Source organism: Anser anser, assembly GCF_964211835.1.
Source record: "Anser anser genome assembly, chromosome: Z".
NCBI lineage: Eukaryota > Metazoa > Chordata > Aves > Anseriformes > Anatidae > Anser > Anser anser.
The window spans coordinates 85817096-85841588 of NC_139723.1; the positions used below are offsets into that span (position 1 = coordinate 85817096).

At 38.1% G+C, this 24493-nt stretch overlaps 1 protein-coding gene and 1 long non-coding RNA gene across 11 annotated transcripts in view; one reads left to right on the top strand and one right to left on the bottom strand.

Annotated features, from left to right (window-relative positions):
• LOC310890191 (dymeclin) overlaps window positions 1-24493 on the bottom strand; it is a 205751-nt gene that overhangs the window by 86908 nt on the left and 94350 nt on the right. For 7 of the 10 annotated variants that reach the window (XM_083818890.1, XM_083818891.1, XM_083818888.1 and 4 more), the window contains one exon: window positions 4772-4936. The exons of the other annotated variants lie outside the window; for them this stretch is intronic. In XM_083818890.1, coding sequence (XP_083675016.1) covers window positions 4772-4936 — 165 coding nt within the window. The remainder of the gene's footprint in view (window positions 1-4771; window positions 4937-24493) is intronic. 10 annotated transcript variants of the gene reach the window in all.
• Window positions 4943-24187, top strand: LOC310890198. The gene is made up of 2 exons (XR_014577098.1): window positions 4943-21811; window positions 22980-24187. It is a non-coding gene; the product is annotated as an uncharacterized lncRNA (long non-coding RNA).

The following is a 24493-nucleotide window of genomic DNA, read 5'->3' on the forward strand; positions in this document are numbered from 1 at the left end:
TGCTTGAGGCAGCAGAAAGGAAAGAAGGGAAGGAGAAGGGCTTCCCCCATAGACTATGCCAGGCCTGGATGGCTCATTCAGATGCCAGTTACAAGAGGCAAGGTGCAGAACCTTACTAAAATGTCCTGCAGAAAAAAAAGTTTTACTGGTATTGTTGAAAAAAGAGCATCAAGTTAGTCTATTATAGCGAAATACTTAAATCTACCAAAAATTTTAGACATTTCAGACATTTCACTACAGAAATAAAACTGTTGAAAAAGAAGAAACTCAAATTTTAAACTAAGTTATCCACCAATCCAAAAAGTTTGCTTTAGTGATAAATGAAGCAATTCCTCTCCTGTGACAGGTCCAGACACCCGTTTTCATTATTCTATTTTGAAACCTACCATGTAAATGAGGCTATGCATAAAATGTGAGTAAAACAAGCCATTTGCCAAAACTTATTAAGACTTCAAAGGTTTTTAGGCAATGTCCAATTACTCCATCACAAATTATTTTGCTTCTCTCACAGATTTTTACTGAGTTATTTACTAATAAAGATTTTCAGTAATTGCCGTGACTGGGGAGCCATGAGTCTTATCTTCCAAAGCAGCTCTGCCTCAGGTTCAGCAGGACGTAAGCACTTAGAGCACAATTTTCCTGCAAAAGTGACATTTTGTCACCTTTGGAAACGCTTTCAATCTCAATCAATTTCATCTGCCTACAGCAATTTACTACATCCTTTTTGTTTTCACACACAACTGTGGACAAAAGTCTGCTTGCACCAACTCCACGCTGCTCGGGAGACTTGTTTACCAAAGGTGTCATTCCAACTGGACACCTTTCCATTAAAAGATCCTAAAGTCAAAAAAATATTGCTCCTCTCGTTGATTTCTGTCAGCCCTCTTACAACAGCAGAAGGCAGAATTCAGTTCTGTGTTTGTACTCTGTCCCACCCACTAGATGCTTATGATACAACTGATAATCTCCCAGTGAACTAAGGTCCGATATTTCACACTCTGTATTTAAAATATCAGAGTCGGTATCAGAAGCGACTCAATGTATTTTCAAAAGTTATAAATAACCTTGAGTGCTTTAACTGGCAATAGCAGGAAAATACGAAAGGACCAGGTTTCAGCAGCAGCAGGCTGAAGGGTATTTTGGAGAACACCTCTGCTCTTCTACTCTGCTCATCCAGCTATTACTCAGCAAGGCTGAAGTATTGACTGCTTTATTTGCTCTAACTTAGGGTGAGACTTTTACATTAACTGCTTAAAACCTGAATGCAAACAAATGCTCAAGATGTGGTACAGAATCAGAGAAAACAAGTAATTCACAGCAGTCCAATCCAATTTTAAACAACACTAAATAATCAATGCACTTATCCATATTGTGCAAGTCCACACAAAAATCATTTGAGGTTCAAAAACAAACATCTCTTTCTCCCAATCTTCCCTACAAAGACTAAAGCCAAAGAAAACATGTCAGACTCCCAAATGTTTTAACTGTTTTCAAGGACAATACTCTGACACCTTTCCTGTTTGTACTCAAGGTCGGGCCAGTAATCTGCATCATGACACGGGATGGTCTATACGTTCCTGGAATCCAGCCCCAAGCCCCAGCACAGCTCCCACTTGGGGGAAAAAAAGTTTGAAACCGGATAATGAACACAAGTTGGCTTTAAGCAGTACTTCACCATTGCACTGCAGCTACAGAAACATTCCTGGTAATCAGCGGTATTCTTCAAAGCTAACCTCCAAGGCCCTGATCCCACAAGGACTGCACATTCTTAAATTAATGTAATTGCGTAATTCCATTGACTCTGATGGCATGGGAGGAATACGGTTGCAAAGCTTATCCGCTACAGGCTTCAGACAATGTGCCAAAACACTTCTGAAAGGGCGTATTAAAATCTTATTAGATATGTTTTGCTGTTTAAACAAACCTAGTATTAAGTAATAAAAGATATGCAAAATGGATAAACCGTGCAAATTTGACATCGCATTTCTTTGCCTTTCTTCTCTGGGCAAAAAACTTAATTCACATGAATCCATATAATTTTTCCTTTTGCCGTACTGCTTCACAAACATGTTTACTCAATTTACAAAGCTCAGCAAAACCGTGTTTCCTGCTTTCACACAATGTCAAGCTAGCTATGAAAATAAAACCATCCTTAATTTGTTCGGCATCCCAAAACAAATCATTGCTTGTTAGCTGCCTTTTGCTAGTACACGCACTAAGCCAGTTTCATTTTCAAAAATGATTTCCTGGGATTGACTGCAGCCCAAACAGGTCTAAAACAGACAAGGAACACACACGAGCATTAAAACATCACACAATGAACATGCAGTTCAAAAGGTATGAGTGAGAGAACATACTCCACATCACGAGGCAGAGTTACTACAATAATCAATAACAGCACAGCCACAACAGAATTATCAGACGGCAGTAATGACACATTACAATCCCAGTTTCGGTATTTGTGTTATGCTAATGCACAGCACAGTAAAATAGGCATTCTCTCTCCTCCAGTTTAAAATTTAGAAAAGCCACCAAAAGCAACACTGGCACTAAATTCCAGTCAAAGCCACAACCTGCTGCTGGCTGCCTGGAGACCTGGTGCTGCATGCGTAAGGCATGTGGGGTGCTGATACAAGGACATACGTATGTGCATACACACACTTTTTATTCCCCTCTCTTCCAACAAATTCACTTTAACCAATGTTACTTGTTCAGTAAGTGTGGCATGAGACGTGTCTGCAGATTTGACAGGTGACCAGTATGTTGCACAAAACCATAGTAGCTTGAACAACATTGATCAGGTCAAAGTCCTATGCTTTTTACCAGTAGTACTGCAAAAAGGCATGCAATGGGAAGGTTGTGCTTTGTAAATCATCATAATTACCGTTCTGCTTTTAGAGGAGAGATGGAATGCATAAATTACTAGTAGGTTGTTCACAGGGCAAAAAAGCTCTGTAGTTAATACAGGATGCATGCACAGATTCACATAAGAAAACAACTTTTTTTGCCAGCTCCAATTACACCACTGTATTTGACATTGTATTTGTATTTTCCAGACTGATGCAGGCAAGCTTTCTGGGTACAAAGTCTAGAAGTTGTTTGAATTTTCTAATCATACATAATCAGAACAATGAAAAGAAATTATCTACTAAAAACTGTTATATGTATGTTTTCCTTTTTTTTCTGCTCTAAAAACTTCATGAGCTTGTTATATGAAAACAGAGTATATGGTTATCAGTGCTTTCTTTCATCCATAAAGCCACCATACAAACCAGAGACATTTCAGAAGACATGAATATTAACAGAGGAGCAGAAAGTATCGGCAGTGTATGGGTCAAGGACTACACATGAAATCCACCTGTGTTAGCCATAATTGGTGGTTTCATCTCCAGTCTTTCTAAAGGATGCAATATCCACGGTGTAGCACGTAGCCTCCTAAGGAGGACTTTGCCAACAGGATGTTGCAGAGTTTCCATTGTACAGAGCACCAAAATTTCATTCAGACAAGCTGGAATAATTAAGACATCTCTTTCTTTCATGTTTTCAGGATATTATTCCTACATGTAAAACATTCCATCTTTAACAAGATTTTGGTGTGCACTGCCCTCGTTATTATTACTCATTTTAAAATAACGTCTGTGAAATCTTATGGTTTTTTTCCTACTTTAATACTGTATCCCTGTTCCGAATTAATCTGGAGAAAGCCGCTTGGGACAGCTAGATTTTCATCTCCTGTTGAGATCCTTCAGTGTAACTCTCCATCACTATGTACTACTATAAAATTTCTTTTGTACCAGAAGAGCTATTTCAGCTTGCATGCCGTATTTTCTTCACTTGACAATCAAGCTGGTTTTACTTATGTTTACTGTGTGGTCTGTTGCTATTGTATGCTGGCTTAGCTGGGAAGCTGCATTTCCAGTCTGGATGCTTTCCATTTCTTGTCAATTTTGTCATGCAATTTTTTACTTGTTTTCCTAAAGCTTCTAGCATTTTGGTTAAAATATTTAATTATCCATAGCATCAAAAGTGAAATATTAAAACTTAATTTTTACTTGGAATAAACATCCTAGAGGAAATATCTGGGTATCACAAGTAGAATTTATTTTTAAATTCCTATTCTTTTACAGTTTCTGTGGAGCATCTATAATTCTGCATCATGAACATGATGTTATACTGTTAGCTTGGTCTGAGACTCCTCTCATTTGGCCTAATCAAAACTGATACGGCATATAAAAAAAAAGATAAGAGGGATCTGCAAGTGCCATGACAATTTACTGAATTCGAGGGAAAAGTTCATCCTCGTTCTTGAAAAACAAATTATATACAGTATTACTGAAATAATGGGCATCAGGAAAGTATTAGACACTTACATGTAAGACAGCTTATATCGCTGCACTAATTCCAAACAAACTACATAACTGCATGAAAGCTTTGTGAATCACAGCTCACAGTTCTTATGACATAGCTTTGGGAAAGGATTAAAATATTTTCACTCTAACATAAAAAGGATTTAAAACTCCCAAAGGCCACGCATTAATTCCAGAAGTGGTGTTCAACCTTTGATGACAGATAAAGTATTCTGAATCGAAAAAAACCAAAAAGATAATTAAACTTCCACTTCTACCACACTTCTTAGGACACATACCAAAGATGCCATAGACATAAACCATCCCCATTGCCATTTCATGTTATCCATCAGTTTACTCAGAACATGCACAGATCAGTCACAGAGCATGCAGCATGCAGTAAATGGAGAGCAGAGGTTAACAACCTGGAAGCATAGGATCTGAGAATGTGAGAACAAGTTAAAGACAAGAGTTCCTCTCCATTGTCACTGAGGGTCGAGAAGCAATGCTGCAGCGTAGAGCAGTGAGAGTGGGGGAAATACAGTTTGTCCAAGACATATACATATCTCCGCAAGTGGCGGCAGGTATAACTGAAAGACAAGGGTAAAGGGAGAAAAACAGAAAAAGAGGTATTTTCCTTTAAGAAAGCTAATTCACGTTTTAATGTCCAAAGAGGTTTTTGTGCCAAGAGTCAATGGAAGATGCCTAAGTAAGCAATGTAGCAGTTTGGCATAAAACAACAGTTTCACAAGACAGAAGGAACTGCTAGCCTGTGGCCATACGCTGGTTCTGTCAGTACTGCAAAGGGATTTGCCAAGTCTCATGCGTTAGAGATGCAAATAATTGTGCCCTTTTTTCCTTCTGGTTGATAATATTAAAAAAAAAAAAAAAAAAAGCCTCTCTCAGTTTGCCCTGAAAACAGAAATGCATGAATTTGAATCTAGTTTACAAAGTCTATCAAAAGAAACCAACAGAGTATTCACAAAATGTAACGGTACAGTAGTACGTGATAGCTCAGGTCACAGCGGAACTCTGGGGCAAGGGACTGTGCGTGGCACATCCTCCAGAAAGCACCTTAAGCAGCCTAATACATTAGGAGACAGATGAGGCAGATCTTCATGAGCATCAGGATGCTCCCACCAGAGGTTTGCTGTCCCCACTGCAGCCTGGGCATGGGTATCTCTCCCATTTAGACATGCCCTTGGAGTGCTGAACTGGCAAAGCTACTCATGCAGAGACTGAAGACCAAGTTATTTTTGAAGTTGAGTCTCTTTCAATGACTGTGGAATGAAGAAACAAACACCTGAACTCTACTCTGCAGCATCCTTACCAAATGAACACCCATCATTTCATAGTTTTATAGGTTAAAACTCATAAAATTTTCTACCTCAACTGTCTGTATTTCATGGGTTACAATCTTCTGTCTATAATCCCTCAGCTACATGGAGCTAAAACAAACTTAGGAGACTAAATCACTTGTGTACCTTAGGTGAAGAACAGGATAGAAAAAAGTGCCACAAACGGCTGATCCTGGGGCACATTCAGTGTGTCTCTAAGCCTAAAACTTTATCAGGACCAATATCTCTGACTGCTTTAGTATAAATAGCATTCACTACTGGGTTAAAATAAACTACCTACCTTTGCTGAGAAAGTTGAGAAACACAACCCTTTTTGGCAGTTTGTTTGTAGAAATGCTAACTTTCAGTAGAGGAAGCTGCTGCTAGGAGGTAATTCTTAAGCCATCATACCTTTTTTGACTACAATTTAAAAAATTATCAGCATCCTGTGAGCTACACAGACCATTCTTTTCACTCCGCAGGCTGGGGATGGAGAGGATAAGGAATGGCATTTACAGAATTCTGCACTGAGGGGAACTCTCAACACATGAGCATGCCCCTCCAGCTACCCACAGAGGCCGCAGGATTTTTTCCAAAACCAGATTAAAGACGATCTCTTCGAGTGTTTCTGCTTTGAAGACTTAAATCATCGTGAATCCACTGCTTACATTTAGTAAATTGTTCTAACATTTTATGACTGTTACTTGAAAATTGTACCTTATTTCAAGCCTGTAAAGTTCTCATTCCAGATATTTCATCTGAGACTTGTCAAGAAATCGAGAGCACGCTCTAATATCACTTATCTTCAATTCCCATCAATGCTGTCATAGGAATACACATTTAATCTTACATAACAGTAAACTTTCACTCCTGTTTTTGAGGCACTGAAAGTAAAAAAAACTCTCTGAATGCCTTCTCGCTATGTAAGTATTACTACAGTTATATTCTCTACATGTTTAAATTTATTAAATAAAAAAAATTCTCATGTTCCATAAGCCTTAAATTAACAATATTCTTTGTATTTAATAGCCACTGTGAAATGAGCATCAAAAGAACCCCCCCAGATTTTCAGATGCAAACCAACACAAAATAGCAAAAATACTTTGGAGACTAAAGCTACAGGAATCTGCCTGGTAAAAATCCATCTCTTCCATCACATCATCCATGATTCCCAAATGCAAACTGGCTGGAAATGAGCATGACAAAAATGGAAAGCCAATGACATCTATAAGATAAACGCAGATGCTCAAAACTGACAGGGATCAAGTCAAAGCACCCGACTCCCTCCTCAGCTACGCTAATGGAATCCTTTGATTTGTACTTTGACATCAAGGGTAGCTGAAGACAGAAAGTGGCATTTAGAAATCTCCAAGGGTTTATTCCCGAGGGTGTTTACTTGTGGGTTTCTTGTTTGTCTTTCACTTTCTCCAGCACAGCACAAAAACTTCCACCAAGCACAGCGGGTGGGTAATTGAAAGAAAAAACAAAACTAAATGAAACACCAAAACCAACACAGAGAAGGCTCATTTGCTAACCATGAAAAACGCATGTTTTTCAATAAAAACATACCTAAAATACTTTGATATTACAAAAGAAAACAGAGAACCTGACATCAGTGAACAGACCAGTAAGCTACCTATTACTTTACGACTTTTCTCTATTCAAGTTTCTGGCATTTGTGAAAACGTTTCCTTCCCTGATCCTGGCATTGCCTCATCTTGCCCAGAGGCAAGGTATAAAATGATAAGGGAGAGAGGAAACTTCAGTATTGCTGGGCAAATGAGGAAAAAAAGAAAAAAGAAAAAAGAAAAAAGAAAAGGCAAATCAAGTAAAACACAGTCAACGACATCACTCTTAAGAAAGAAAGAAAAAAAAACTTTTCTAAAGAGAGAATTGCTATTTCCAATAACTCTCCCCTAACTCCTCTTCCTTTCTACTGCCACTCCAGCAGGACATTTTGTTCTCATAGATCTTCAGACTGGTGAAAGCTTACACTCAACTGCTCTGAGGATACTCTCACCTGCTCATATCAGTCTCTCAGTAATTTCGGAGCTCTGGTCCTCTCCTTTCTGAGAGCTTTTTCAATCTGTCTGAATTAGCAGTAGTTACAAAAATGGATGCTCCCATGATCTCGAACCTCAGAGTAAGTTCCTATACACACTGCTCACTATCTGCCACCCAAGCCCATGTAGAGAAAATGTATAATTCATGAATATAAAACAAAAATAAACCCAATATGTATGTATTTTATTTTTGATTTAGTGCAGCTCTAATGAAGGCAAATAAAAGCGTCCTTTCTACAGAGTCTGGACAATCTCAATTGGTTAAGGCTTCCTGGTGACTTTTACTTAAGCAAAGGCAAAGAAACACTTTAAGATCAATGGGAATTAGATGTCTACAGCCCTGGGGAGCTGGAGGTTAGCTGGGAGCTGTGCTGCTGCTCATGTGACAGCAGAGCCCCATCCCATGTGAATGGGTGCAGAGGCTTTCTGCAGCTGTAGGAAGTCTCTCTCCTGACTGCCTGAGGTCCTCAGAGGACATTGCATGAAACACAATGATAAACAAAATCAACGAAGAAATTATACTTTGCTGAAGATCTTCCAAACCTGCTCTTTTTCATGTTTCTCTGAAGAAAATTCAATGTCCTAAATTGTCCCATTCTTCGGCCAAAGAGTCAGTCTAAGCTCCCACATGCAGAGGATGGAAGGAAGACTGACCTGTCCATCAGAAGCAGCTCTATGCAGTTTCTAGCACTCTTAAATTAAGTCTGTCAATAGGAAACATCTAAATCATTAGAGAACAATGAAGCAGAAACAAGACATGTGGCCTACATGACTGCCAGCTGACACAGTACAAACAGAAAAGCAAACTGCGTAGTTGCTACTTGTTGCAAATATTTTGGTTTAGGTGATCACATCACTTCAAATTTTTAACTTCAACTCCCCGTAATCCAAGAGGTGTACACAAGACTACAGCCACAAGCTAAAAATGTAACAAAATTAACAGTTAAAAAATAACAAGTGCTAAAAAATTCATGATATGCTTAGATCTTTTTTCTTTTTTTTTAAACTGTAAGGACAGACTTGAACAAGAAAATAGCACTAAGCAAAACATGCAAAGCCACTTACATCCTTATTTATTTAAACAAGAAAGTAAATATTTTCTCTATTGAAGTCAACTGAAATTTTAAAATAAATATATAAAAGACAAAAACATAAACAGCACCAAGCCAACATCTTTTTAGCAACACAGAAATGAAGCAAATTGGGCAGGGTATAGAAGAACGGTCTAAACACTAAGCTCTCTGTAAATACAATATAGACTGAAACTACGTATACAGGATTCAAAAGAAAAACTCCCAATGTTAATGTTTAAGTAATACTAATTCACAATCTTCATCTCAGTGCATGCCAGATTTTATGAAGGTTATAAATCTTCAACTTTATTGAGAAAAAGTAAGGTCTTGAAAACATACATACCACATGTATTAGCTCAGAGAAACTAGATTAATCTGCAGCAATAAAAAAAGCCAATTTTGCTAAGCCTGATTAAATATTTAGGTCATATTGTTTCTGTGGTAGAATTCGAAAAATGCACACCAAACATCTTTTGCTAAGTTTGAAGACTTAATCGCTATACTTTCAAAAGGGAGTTATGCTACAACATGACTCTATGGGAAAGCCAGAATGGAATCATTTTTATAAAAAACAATCAAAGTATAAGCTAATTAAACTGCAGCACATGTTAGTCAGCATCCCAAACTACCTGTATACATGCCGGGAGAACGTTGTGACGTGCTACAAAGTTTTTACTACTGTTCATGTCAAACAACCTATGTTCTAGGAAGCGTATTAGTCATTACTTTCATGTTCCCAAAGACAAATGCAACAAAAATGTATACTACACTCACTCAAACACTACAGAGAGGATGACATTAACTCACTAGATCAACCACTCTGTGAGAATGGCTAATTCATTTTCTGCCGAAAATATTATCAGTGCTGTTTCATACAGTACAAACAGCAGAAATGCAACCCATCAGAAGCAGACCTGCCTTCTTGCCAACAGAAAGAGTACAATATAAAATCAGAATTTTGGACAAATTGTCAGTTCTGTTTAGTAATCTGCTATTTATGATGCTATGAAACATGGTACTGATGAACTACAGTAGAAAGAACATTACCTAAGCATTATGTATATTACCTTTTTTTTTTTTTTTTTTTTTTTAAGTACCAAGACTATTATGAATGACTGATACGCATGCATCAAAGAAAGGTGGTTTGGGGTGGGTTTCTGCCGCTGCGGTGGTGGTAGCACAGTTAAGCTGCTTAAGATACCATTAAAGTCAGCACTGCAGATGCAGGCAATTGCACTGACTTTACTGTTTATACTAGAGCACTTAAAACTTAATTCCTTCTTTGTCAGACAGTTTCACTATCTTTTTCCCTAGTCCAACTCTAAGCAGTCCTGCTTAAGAGTCCAACTCCTGAAAGTCCTAACTCTAGTCCTGCTCTAAAGCAGAGTTAACACTGAATTCACACCAGACCAGGGTTTTGTTCAGTTGGATCTTAAAAGCCTCCAGGGACGGAAACTCTACAGTTCCTCTAGGCTCCTGTGACAGTGCTTGACTGAAAGTTTTTCCGTGTCGTTTTCCATAGTCCTTTTTTCAAGACTATGAAAAATTGTCATCTTCCATCAAGCTGGAACCTTTGACTTCAGTTTGTGACCATTCTCTCTCACCTTTCTGCCACAGACCTCTATAATAAACCTTGACCTGCTTTCTCAGTAGCCTTCCCCTAGGTATGGGAAAGCTCCTCTCAGGTCCTACAACGCTTTCTCTAGATTCCTGCAGTAGCTTTGCCTCAAAGCCTTCTCTTTTCAAGGCTAAAGAAGCCCAGTTCCCTCAGCCCCTCCCCAAACACCGGGACCTCCAGCCCCCAACGTTTTGTCAGCCCTCCACTGAACCTGCTCCAGTTTATCAACACCTCCCTCATGTCTGAGGGCCCCAAACCTGGATGCAGATCTCCAGATGTGATCCAAGGAACGCCAAACAAAGCAGAAGTAGCACTTCCCTACACGTAGGGGCTATGCTCCTGCCTTACAACCCCGCATGCTGCTGGCCTCCTGGGCCGCCAAGGCACACAGCCAGCTCCTGCTCGGCTTCACTGGGGGCTTTCCCTAATTTCTATGGCTTGTCAAAAAATGACAGCCACGGGTCTTGCAATGGCCCGAGTCAGCTCTCACACAGCAGACAGATAGTTTCACTGGGTCCCATGAATGTCTTTGTGTCAAATCTCAAGTTATCCATGACTTCATCCTTTTTTACTACTGGTAGTTTCCTTCCTCAATCCCTGCCGAACTTCCTAATCTAAGCAACAGTGTGACTTCTTAGCCTTCTAAAAATAGTTCGTTCTTTCAAGCCTACTTTTCAGATACAAGTATCTAAAAATCACTAAATTTACATCTCACAGCACAGAGTGATGACAGGATTTTAAACTGCATCATTGTAAACAGCAGCTGGGGGGGTCGCAGGGTTAAAGGTGACATAACAACACAGAACAGAGAAAGATGAAAATTATTTAAATACTTCAGAAGAGATTATTTGTGATAATGTGTCACAGACATAAGTTCCCATGCCCTGATGAGGCACTCTTGTCACTGTGCTGGCCAAATGCACACAAAAGGCTTATGAGAGGGGCATTAATTTTATGCATAGAAGTATTTATAGTGAGGGAAGACAAGGAAATGAAAACCAAACAAATTCTGCAGATACTTGATAGACTGCAAATCAAATAATAAACACATGAGATTCTTACACAAAAAGGCAAAACTATCTCTGTACAGATGAAGTTGTGTTAAAAAGAACACGAGGATTTGTATATTAGAATCAGACGTGAGGAACTGATGACCCATAAGAAAAATGTTATGAAAGAGCTGGGAGGAAGCCTTTATTGGGGACCGATGTTTGAGACAAAGAATGAAGGCGTTAATCACCCAGATGTAACAATTCCTTGGACGGCACATATCCACGGCAGCTTAAGAAATGGTAAGAATGGTGCTTTTGAAACGTTCTGAGCTTTTATCCTTTGGACAGACACTTGTGATAAGCCACAGGCTCTACACAGGATTACAGGAGATGCCTACTACATGAGCATTAGAGCAGACATCTGTATCCCTGCACCAGCTACAACCCTGCAGGCTGCATGAACCTGAAATCCCTGTCAGGAGAGATGCTGGGGCAGAGCAAGAGGGGGAAGAGGGGGCTCTCGGGCAGTCTGCTGACGAGTCATTGCAGCACTGCTCGCAGCATTGCAGCACCACTCGTCTGAGCCTTCATCCTGTTTCGCAACAGGATCCTTCCAATCTGAGCCCCGTGTAAATTGCGGCATCTGGAGAAACCTATTTGTGGACCCAAGAGCACAATTAATGAGTTACAGAAACATGTCTCTACACAGCTTCACAGCAAATTTATTTATTCATTGCAGATCTAAGTGTATTTACTTTACCTAAAAGCCTGTTCTTTCCTAAACTTGCTGAAGGCCATTACCATTAAAAAGGTTGAGTCATTCAACAGTTATAAAGACCTGATGCACATTAAAGTTGTTAAATCCTGATTCTTTCTTCTGTACCTACAGTTTCATCCTCCACTTAAAAGTGTCAGATGTTTTAAAGGGCAATATTTTAGTTCTTAGCCATGCAAAATAAGGTGAAAGTATATGGTGGTGAGAAATACCTTGGCTTACAGACTCAAAAATGTCCAACTGTTTTCTGTCCTCCCCAGATCAACTAGAAAGTCTGCTTTAAAACGGTCATGTAACTGTGGGGTCCAAAAACAAGATTTCAATACGTGCATAGATCTATAGGCAACTGTAAGTTTGAAAAGATTTGAACTATAGGTTTGAAGGAGACTGCTCTTTGGATGGGACCGACACAGTTCAGCAGGGTGTTACCAGTAAGTGTTCAATTTTCCTCTTTGCAGTCACTCATACCTATCCTGTCTTCACACTTCCGGAGAGAGAACTTAGCTCACTGAATTGCAAAGCTGATAAAGCATTGCACATATATACTGACACCAGTTAAAATGTGAAATATGGAGCAGCCGTACAAGAACAGAAATCATGACTTATAATCAATGCTACATTATTTTATACTGATGCTTGCTTACAGCCATAATACAATTTTAGTTTGTCAGATAAATCCTTGTAAGTTCATTACTCATTCATCTATTTAGATCATAGTTGACAGTTTTTTTCCAGAAAGAAAATTTCTGAAAAGGAAATAGTACATGTTGTATCTGAATAAAGCAGTTAATGAGCCAAATAGCTTGCAACTGAAGATAAAAGACAGGTTCAAGCAAGTCATTATCTTGAGTCACTTCGTTATTTCTTTTAAGGAACACTGTCCTATAAATATGTTCAATTCAAAACAAACTGCAAAAGCAAAACGGCAGTTTCTATAATTCTACTAGGACAAGGATAGTTTTTAGAATACTATTAGAATTCCCTTTTTTTTTTAAAAAAATGTCAAATCTTTTGTAGGACAATTTATTTCTACAGAGCAGATTTTTTAAAATGCAAAATCTATAAGGTTCACTTCTTCAGTGTACTTTACATTAGACACCCAAATCCCAAAGAATCTTATAACCAGTGGGATACAACCCAATAAATGTTTTAAGGGCATTAATCTTTTTCTTCCAGGCCAGCTAGAAAAAAATCAAAATTGCACTAGCAGGACTAGAATAACGCTGCTAGCTTTCACCTTTTTGCTTCCTATCATGGTTAAAAATGCAGAAAACTTAAATGACACTAGCTCCTGAGGGCTAAAAGGAAAAAAAAAAAAAAGATCTTTACCAAAAAACAAACAAGATAAGTGTGGTTTATGGCAGTCGATCATATACATGTCTTCAGATTGATCTTTAAAGCAAAAGAAATAATGCTTGCAACAAAATAAGAACTCATTTCAGAGAACAGCATCTTCTGCTTTAGGTTTGATTCAGAGCACCAGCTTCTTCTGCAGTCCAAACAGCTCTTTTTTTTTTTTTTTTTTTTTAAGACTCACATTAGTAGAGTAGGGATGTGTGAGCTGTACCTCAAGTCTCAGGCTGCAGTAATTCACTCTTCCAGTACAAAAAAAAAAAAGCGAAAAACAAAACTAGCAGGTGCTAGATTCATTAAAAACCAGAAGAAAATAACTCTTCACAAACACCATGTTAAACCACGGCACTCAGTACTAAGGATTCTGTGGACACTAAAACAACACAGCTCCTTCAGCCAGAGCTTATGAAAGCAGGTAAATCTCCCAGCTGCAAACTGCTGGAGCCTGGGATACTAAATGAGGTGAATGTCACTGTATGCTTCATCTGCCTTGACAGACTTTGTGCACAGCCACCAGGAAATGCTGTCGGATAACACTTGCAGGTTGAACTGGACTTTTGTCTCAAACAACAGTTTTAGGAGCCAAAGAGAAGCTCAAGGCTTTTACAACCGTTTTTTTTGCTGGTGCTGGCTTTGTCTGCGGAAGCGTTTTAAAGAAGAGGCAGGCATTCTCTCTTCCCTCCCTAAAATGGGTTTAGTACTTTAAAACACAGTATTTTTAACATGATCCTTGATGATGCAGACTGTGCTCTGCAAAATTCCTTCTCAGGAATGATCCAGTACACACGAGACCAAGTCACAAAACTGCTGTCCTTTTTGTCTTTGAGGGTTTTTTGTTTGTTTGCTGTTGTTGTTGTTGGTTTGTTTTTGTTATCTCTGGATGGGAAGTGCAAACAGCTTCTTCAGCCCTGAATGGGAAAATAGTTCAATTTCATTGGAAATACGGAAAAATGCTGAAATCAATTTATGTGTAAGCCTTTCTTCTGGAACTTGCTAAAAAGAGAGAAGTTTTTAAAGCTTTGTTCTGCCATATAGCAATTAGTACCCACATTTTGCTATGAGTAAGACTCATTTCATAAATACGTTACTTTTTGATTATCCAATTACTTTGAACACTACACTACATAATCAAGGATCAGTTTGCAAACTGGGGAAAAAGAAAACAATAAAGCCAAAATACATTCCACAGACGTTATTCTGGAGGTATTTAAGAGATGTGGATGTAGCACTTCAGGACATGGTTTAGTGATGGACTTGCTGGTGTCAGGTGAAATAGGTATCGAGACTTCAATAAATTTTAGTTCTGAGGCCAAGTTTTGTGCTAATTTGAATTATGTTCATTACTCACACATTCTGCCAAGTGGTGACTTACAGCTTGAAAGATGCTGAAGTGCTGCACAATTTCCTAAATGGCAGAAGACTCATGAATTGTAGCAATGAATTCCCCCCAAGAAATGCAAGAATTATCACAATCTCTACATTTTACAGGTCAGCAAACTGCTTCAGTAGAAGAGAACTATTTTGACCAATGTTGAACATTTAGTGTGGTAAAAACTTAGATTTAAAACAACATTTCAAGGCAATCAACAATGGTATTGTTAAAGAACACTGTGTGCTACGATATGCAGAGCAGAGGATTGGCAGTGTAACACCGGTAAGTTTTCTTCCTTGCAGATCTCTCCACTCTGCATCATTATATGTGAAACAATCCCGAGACAAAATGAAGAATTAGTTTGCCCAAGACCCCTCCCTGTTTCATGCTGATCCAATCCACCTCAAAATAAAGCTACGAGTCTGTCCACCTGGGAAATCTCCAGTATCCCATGAATCCAGGGGTGCCAGGCTCCAAGCACTTCTAACGGCATGCAGGGTGTTCAACTGCTCACGCCAGATGGAGGACGAGGGTATTACTATCCCATCAGGTGCCCACTCAGAATCCCCAGTGGGTTCAAGTAGGCTTAACCCAAGTTCATTGATATTTCCATGTTGGAAACAGCTGATATCAGCCTAAAACCTCATCTGCATATGTTATACCCAGGCAAAAAACAGGCCTACCCGCAAGGAGTACTCCTCTTTCTGTTAATACAGCTAAAACAGCATTTTGATATATCTGACTACAATTACACTCAACACATACCAACAACGAATGCTTCACTCCTTTAAAAAATTAACTTACATCTACTTTGCTAAATTCTATCAGCAAGAAGATTTTTGGCACTAACATTATCTTTTCCCTTATTTGTTGTTGCAACTGTTGTCTCCCCTTTCGTCAAAGCCTTTCCTACTAATTGCAATGACACCTCCCAACTTTGGGATTGCTGATCAGCTTATAAGCGTCCCCACAGCTAATCTAGGTCAACAAGCTACTAATAAAGCCAGCATATGATTCTTTAACACTAAATTGCTTTCGTCTCCCAACAAAAGCCACTCCACAGAAACTCCATGTGTACAAGAAGCAACACTGATACAGTAGAGAGCAAAAAAGATAAAAAGCAATTGCAATGTGTGCCTGTGCCAGCAGACAGCTCATGAAAGAGCAATCTGCCACTACCAGAAACCCAACATTGCATAGGTGATACAAAAATCTCTCTGAGTATCCTGCTGTGCGCACATCTTCTACTGCTACCAGTCCCCAGATTAAAATCCAACTGCAGACTCGGTGGCTTGGAGTTGTTTGATCTTCCCTTTCCCAAATGCCCTCTTGCAAACGCAGTCGGCACACTAGAGTATCATGAAGGCCCTTTTCTGAAAAGCCATTCATTTTCACTCCATTTGGAACACACCGTAAAAACGGGATTATCATTTTTGTACCATACTGCTCTGTGAGGAAAAAAAAAATCTCATTATAAAGAAGTTTCTCATAAATAGAGTATCATTTACATCCAGGTTGGATTTAAGTAGGCTCTCCTTTAATCTACCATGCTACAAAACTATCTGAAAGTTAAGCAGCATTAAAAGCAAAACATCTTTGAAGCTTCTAATTCTCACTTCTGAGGCAACATCAATCAGTCAATTTTGTGGCGTTCCATACTGAGTAGAAGTTATTGCTAAAAATCTAAGGCATACAGCATATAGTAAATGTCACCAAAGCAAAGGACAGGCTGCAAAAAATCAACACAAATATTTCAGAGTAACAGATTCATCAGGAATAGTATTATAGGGCAATGGAAGTTTGCTGGGATGGATGGGGGGGGCGTCATTTTCTACTGCTTTAAAGCAAAGACAGAAAATCAAACATGCTAGTTGAGTTGCAGGTAAATCATCTAAAGTTGAAGAAAGATGCTTTTCCCCTGTTTAGATCAGTGACATGACAACCCCCACGAAAGTCTTAGGGGACAGGAATTAGAGGATGCCATCGTTTCTATCAACTGGTCTCCCAAAGCAGAGTCAGGCCTGCAGGGCATCCTGCATGCTCATGGCTTGCACCATGAACACAGGTGATGAAAGCCAGCATAATTCTGATTTAGAAAAAAACAACTCTTGTTTAGAAAACTTAGCAACAGTATGACTAGGTTCTTTTCTATTACTTTCATTAAGGTAATTTCCTTCTAGCACAAGTATAATCTGTGTGTGATGAAAAAGTAAATAAGGGGAAATAATTACCTATTACTCTTAAACAGCTCAGACCAGAGATATTTACACATCACTATAAGAAACCAGGGATTTGTGACTACACCCCTCCCAAGGTCTGCAGAGGCAGAAATCACTACTTCAGTGAAACATTGCCATCTATTCATTTTCCCTTTTCTTTTGGTTACAAGAAAGGAAGGGGAAAGCTGATGCTTGGGGGGTTCGATATTTTAACAGCTCTGGCCACAGGGCATTTATTCCAAGAACACCTTTCAGAACTTGATCTTTTATTACTGCATAACTTGACTTGTGAAGTCTCTTTATATACACTGGTGTGAGATCAGACGCCTATTTTCTCAAGGGTTTGCTATTATGGACACTTTGCTATTATGATAGAGAGAAGAGTAAACTGAGATTTAATTGTCCAATTAAAATTTGAACCCAGAACATAAAAGGCTTGTCTACAGATTGGTCTTGCAGTTGCTTTGAAAAGCTGCTGCTGAAGTCCAGGCTCCTGCATGGTATGGTGCAAACCTGCATGTTTCAGAGCATCCTCCAAGCCATGCAGTTCTGAGCAACACAAATACCTTCTCATAACAGTACCAACAGAAGAGTAATAAAGGACAGAGCAACTAGTTTTATGTATTAATAAAAATAAAGGTCAGTTAATACACTATGACTCTATCTACTGGCATTTTACTTTTTTTTTTTTTTTTACCTTGCTCTTTGCTTACTGAGAACTGAAAGCTGACATTTCTGAAATAAAACTTTTCCAATATCATGTTTCATAGGGTCAAAGAGTTACACCCCCAAATTCAGAATATAAGAATCTTCATATTTGAAAAATGGTTCTCTCTCATTTAATACCATTCATTCCCTGATGCAACAAAGCCAGAAATATGAGTTTAACAGAAATATTGCATACTCTATTCATCTAATTTCTTTCACTCAACTCACACATCTCATTTAAAATCTGAAGTGCCTACTATGCTGAAATTCTACCAATTAAAAATGAGACTCTTGCATGAGAAGCAACTTTACTGAAGTTTGCAAGTGAGAATGAAATTAGAAACCAAACAGCTTTGAAGCATTCATGCAGAAACCTGGCAATTTTTTTTTTTTCCAGTTTTGCTCCTTAAGAAATGCCTTTGATTTGGGTAACTCAGTTTCAGTAGTTTTCTGCACCAACTGTCCCATTGCCATACTCAAATGAAACAGGAAGCTGTATGTTAAAGGGCTTCCCAAAAGCACCATGGACATCAAAGGGAATAAAAAGGCAGGAAAATCAGAATGCTCACAGACTGTAAAGCCATGTGGGAGAGAAATGTATTTATCTTCCTACATGTGAGCAGCCTTGTGAGTTCTGAGCCAGCAATTACATCTCATTATTGTCACTGTTAGGAAATTTTATGAAGCAATTGGTAAACTCTAATTTCATCACATTCACACAATAATTTCAGAATTTTCAGTTTAATGTGGTCCTTAATAAGCAGGTCAGATCACACATCTTGCTGCTGCACAAATGTTTTTCTTTCTTTGTAGAACACACACATACCAGACTACTTGAATAAGCAACTGCCTGGGCAACGCAAAATGTCTTCTGCTTCTGTACAAAGAGATCCTTTTTGATGAAAATGTAGGTTTGGAGTTAAGACAAAGCAAAAAACAAACAAATGAAACCACAGTCCCAACCCCCAAAAAACACATTAATACACCTTACTGCTAAGGAACTGATGATAAACATGAAACTACTCTGACACTACTTTTTTGCTTTAGAAGTCAAGCTTGTGGAGTAGGTAGGAGAGCTTTCAATTTCTCCCCAAAACCATAAAAACAGAAAATTCCATGTGCAGACCTGAACAGGGCCTTAGAATTGACAATTTCAAAAGACTGCCAGAAATAAAAGCAAATATGATTTCTAACTTAACAAGTCGGGGATGTAAATGTGTTTCTCAGCCTCAGCTCTTCTTTTGGCTCTAAATTTAAGGAGTTAAGCTAGCTTAAGTGAGCTCACCTACATATTTAAAAAAAACACTTCACCTATATATATATATATATATGTATGTATGTATGTATATACACACATATATATATAAAGCAAGAAAACACTTTAAATAGTCACAGGCCAGGAAAAAAGGCCAGGGTACCACACCTAATGAACAGATGCATTACAGAGTCCAGCATCATTCTGCCAAATACAAGAAGACATGAAATATACGATTAATTTTCTCCTTGTCCCTAGGTCATAAAAAACAACTGATCATCTAGGGGAAAGAGGAAGCAAGTAACAATGCCCTCTTCTTTTAAGAATAATACAACATAACAATTGATAATGTGACAAATTAATCTGATTATATAAGACCTATAAAAAGGTAAGCAGAAACAATACTAATGAAAGATAAATGATCTAGCACTCCATCAAATTACTTAAGGAACATTACAAAGATGTGCCATTCTATGAAGATGATGAATGAAAACATTGCAAAAAAAATAACCACTTCAATAAGGGACATTGTGAAGTAACCAAAATTCAGATTGACCATCCCAGCACATATTTATATTGTAAACAAACCCATTCTTGGATAAGCAGTGTACTTGTTCTGCAAATATACCAGTATTAATTTCTGCAAACCCAATCATTCAATCACTTTACCAGTACCTAGGAACAAGGCACAAATTTAAGTGATTAAAAATCATAAAGATGGAAGAAAACCTTCATAGCAAATGTTTCTAGAGTTCACGTTTTAAACTAGAGTCAGTTCTGTAATCACAAAAGTTTTTTACAGAACTCTGACAATTTCATTAGATCAATTGTGGCCATAATTGAAACGCAGCTAATAAGCTTGAAATCATTAAGATTCTAGATTCACATTACTCCATATTTCAACAAACTAGCTACATGGTTTCACAGGCAGCAGTGTAAAATACACAGCCACATGTCTCTATTAAGAAAAATCAGAGATTTCTTTAGGAATAAATCAAGTTAAAGGAGCACTGTAATGGGAAATACATTTTGCACTCCTGCCATACGTATTGTTCACTCTCTGTAGCACTAACTCCAGAAAGCTGTCTTCTCATCCAGTATGAAATTTGCCAAGTGATGCTACTTGCAGCTGGTAATTATTAACAAATGCTTTGCAGCAGCAACACAACATTTCTGCAGAGACTCAAGACAAACTTCGAGATGACACTGGATTAAAAATTGTCTTTAACCAAACTCAAAAGGTGCAGTTTAAAGCAACACCATGCACTCTTATTCTTAAAGAACTTAAATAAATATTTTAATTCAAGAATATCCCATAAGATTACTCTGAGATGAAATGATAGTAAAAAAAAAGAATCAAATAATAAACACAGTAAATCACAAAACAAATGGTTTGTTTGGGGAGGGGAAACATCCTCAAACTTGCAGCATGTATCAGAATGGATGGGAATTTTTCTTGCTAGATTATGAAACACAACTGTCACTGCAAATGAAGACATTCATCAAAGGGAAACAAGAGTTTCAGCCTCTTCTCAGAGGACAAGAGGAAGACTTTATGAACCACAGAAAAGCAGTCACACTTCAGTACTGAAGCACGGATATTTAAGCACACTACTGCCAGCTCTTAGGAAAAAGCACACAGAACTACTCTGAAGCATCATCCTCCCAGATGTCTTACAGCACTCATCACCACCAGCTTCCAAGGCTGCTGGGCTAGTGGGGAGGAGAGTTGCTGTCCCTGCTTCTGACAGACTGCACCAGAATGAGTACAGCCAGCTGTACATCTCATGCTTTGCTCTCCTAACTGAGGTATGGCAGAGTTAGGGTGACACTCAGGTATTACACGCTATATATTCTCATGATCCAGCATGCACAAGCTAATGAAGCTTCTGATCTGCTAAACTAAAATCCCATTCATACAAGCTTTTTTTTCCCCACCTCTACCTAACTCCCATGCTCATTAGGAGAATGACAAAAAACTATTACTTCATATTGTTCCCTGAACCTCGCTGAAGTCTCTAGACAGCAAAAGAAATCAACAAAACGTGACATAGGTGAAATTGTGCCATCTCTTGATATTTCTCTTAAGTTATCTAAAGGAGAGAAGTGCAACTGATGAAGTGTTCATAGTGGGTCACACAACTGTGCACATAAATAGCTGCTACAATAGCACAGAAAAAAGGTAAAATTAGCCCCGTAAATTCATTTAATGTTAAATGTGCATGTCTAATTAGTGAGGTGTATGGCAACCTCTAGTGGTATATGCCTGCTTAGGAAACAGCAAGCATTCAGCATTCCTATACATGAAGCCATAGAGATATAGGAAAAACATTCGCCTTAGGTAATCAGCCTTCTTTTCGTCAGTAATTTACTAGAATGACTCAGTGATGAGATGTCAAAATACTGCTGTTCAGGGAAAGACTTTTCCTTCATCTACAAGTGTGACACATACTAGAGCAGGCAGACTAGCTGTAGAAAAGCTGAATGTCATAAAAACTGTCTCCAAATAGGATAAAGGAATTAATGCCAAGTAACTTGCGGTTTTAAGGGACAAATGGAATACCTGCAGTAACACATCACTTAGGTTTGTAGTTTTAGTTTTTGGTAATTGTACTTGCAGAATAAAGCAGAACAAATGAAGCTGACACCAGAGAAGCCGTCCAATGCAGGAAGCAAAGGAAAAACCTATCCTCACAGCAGGTACGTAGCACTCCACCTGGACGTGTTTTGTTGCTTAGATACTGTACAGCTCCTACGGTAGCCTAATCATGTGTGACAATAGTGACTTCAACACAGATTTTTTTTTTTCATTTTGTTATCGTTTTTTAGTAAGTCTACTAATATAATTTAAAAATACTACAAATGTCAGCACTTGACAAATACGATAGAGTCACAGTACAGTGGAATAATATCCGTGGCACATTGCTGATAAAAAAGCTCTGTGTAATTAAAAACCAACCAGTGGTAACAATGGACAGAAAGGGGAAAGATTTCAGTATACACAAATTCGGGGCAGTCTACCACAAAAGACATCCAACATTAAATGAATACTGCCCTGGATCTTATTAAAAACCATCTTTTTACATCTATTTTTACTTCCCACAGCTGCTTGTGATAAATTCATACAAATCTGTCAATTTTTATGCCTGCTGGAATGTGAAATGAATTACCCAACACTATGAAGTTGTATTTTACTGAGATCATAAGTATAATATATTGAATATTTTCGGCTAATTCTTTCACAGAAAATAGTCTTAAGAATTTAGAACAATTGGCAATTTCTGCTCAGAATAGGATTAGGAAAAAGCTTGCATGGAAATGGAATTACTTCTCACATTAAGGAAGGAATCATTAGAGCATCTGGTGAGGCTTAAATTATTACTGTCCATTCATTTGTATTGCTAAGCAGATTTTAAGTTAAGTGTTTCACAGCTATTTAATCTAAAAACCTATACCCTAAAATACTTACTTATAAAGTCTTCTTTTTGGTCTTTTCCTTCACAGAAAAAGCTCTTATTTTTTATTTTATTTTTTAATTAAGGATACTGTGGTTTATTTTCTCAGACATGCTTGCACTCCGATAGTAGAATCCGAATAAGAATATAAATAAAAATATTCTACTTTGGGATCATGGAGCAAGCTGGGTCCATTGGTGCTGGGTAAATTTAATAACTGTGACTAACAGACTTTGTAAGATAGGAAAAGAAAGGACAATGTATGCTTCAAAGCATTAATCTCTTATGAAACGTATGTGTTTATAAATATTTATTCCTATTAATTTTCTTAACCACAACTATTTTATTATTATTTTAGAAGTATATATCTTGACAAGAAATAAAGCTAAACTATTTCCTTTATGGTACTTCAGCCTGCCAGGGAAACCCTGGTTGAAAGCTCCTGAAATGAAAATTCTACCATATGAGCAGTGAAGTCCACAGCCTGCCTCTGGAACCAACTCCTCCTTCCACCAGCCTGCCCAACTCCTAGCTGTACAAGACATTTTAAAACAGAAATTAATACATTTTATACTAGGGTAGTTTGATTTATAAGCAATCATGACTATTGTGACAAATTAAATCACAATCTTGGTGGCCACATTGGCCTATTTTTAAGATGTACAGTTTTATAACTGCAGAATAAGATTGTGGGTCAATTAAAGACAAAAACTGAAAACAAACCAAAAAAACATGTATATTCCCTAGCCCTCCTCTTGTTTTTCTGGTTCTGTTTCAAATTTAAAGTAATCTCTTTCATTACAGTCTCTACTATACAGTAATATGGAGCATCCGTCTACAAAAAAAGCAGAAGCTTAAAAATTATAGCGTGGAATATCTTATAGCGTGGACTATATAAGAATATTATATTGTATATGATGTATCATATATCATATTGCCTTTTTGGTTTGCATTTCAGTTGATGAGTATGACCATTTTTTGTACTTATCCTTATTCCATTATTTCCAACCACAACAATACAGCTCCAACCCTGCCAGCAGCTGGTGGCTGGTATAACCAGCAAACTGCTAAGACTACCATCCTACCAGACTTGACAATTGTCTCTCTACAATTCTTCAGATGCGCTGAAGTCTCAGAACAAATGATCTTCCATCTGTTCCTGAGAACTACTGAAGTGTTAACTTGAAGCAGTCTTACTGTTTTTAGACCAAATTCTCAATCTGCTCTCTGAATGACTAGACAGCACAGTTCTCCATGCATTTGAGCTTTTGTTGTTTATTATTTGTACACAGCACAGCTAAGACCCCAAGCTAAGTCTCTCTGCTAAATGCTGTACAGAAACCAATCAACAGTAGCTACTAATAGCTTACACTTTTGGGAGTACTACGTTTTGAATATGCCAGCACTCTCTTGTTTGCTCTAAGGTCTCTTTTTCTATTTGGCATAACATTTCAAATGTGGCGTTGTTAGTCCTTCATAGAATAAAATATCAGAGCACCTCTCATAATTTGACAAAGAATTTCCATGTGATATAATTTTATTTTCCTATTTTCTGTCATTCACTGTTATTCCTCCTTACTGCATGCATCAAGCAACAACAGAATGATACCTTCAATAGGAATAGCACAATTATTTCACAACTAAAATCAAGTAGCAACATTAAAGTCACATTTCAACTATGCATGTCTAGACAGATGACAACGCACCACAACTTCACAGATGTTGAAATGCTGCATACAAGGAGTGCAAGATAATTTAATTGGGTTACACAGCCTCCCTTGGGTCTTGAGTTGGCTCTCAAACACCATGGAGTCAATCTGCTTCAAAGATACAGTTACAGATGGTGAACACTTCATGTGAGGAGGTTGGAAGAGCCTGGCGTATGGAAGAGCCTCACAGCACATAAAGGCTCTTTTTATGTTTCAGA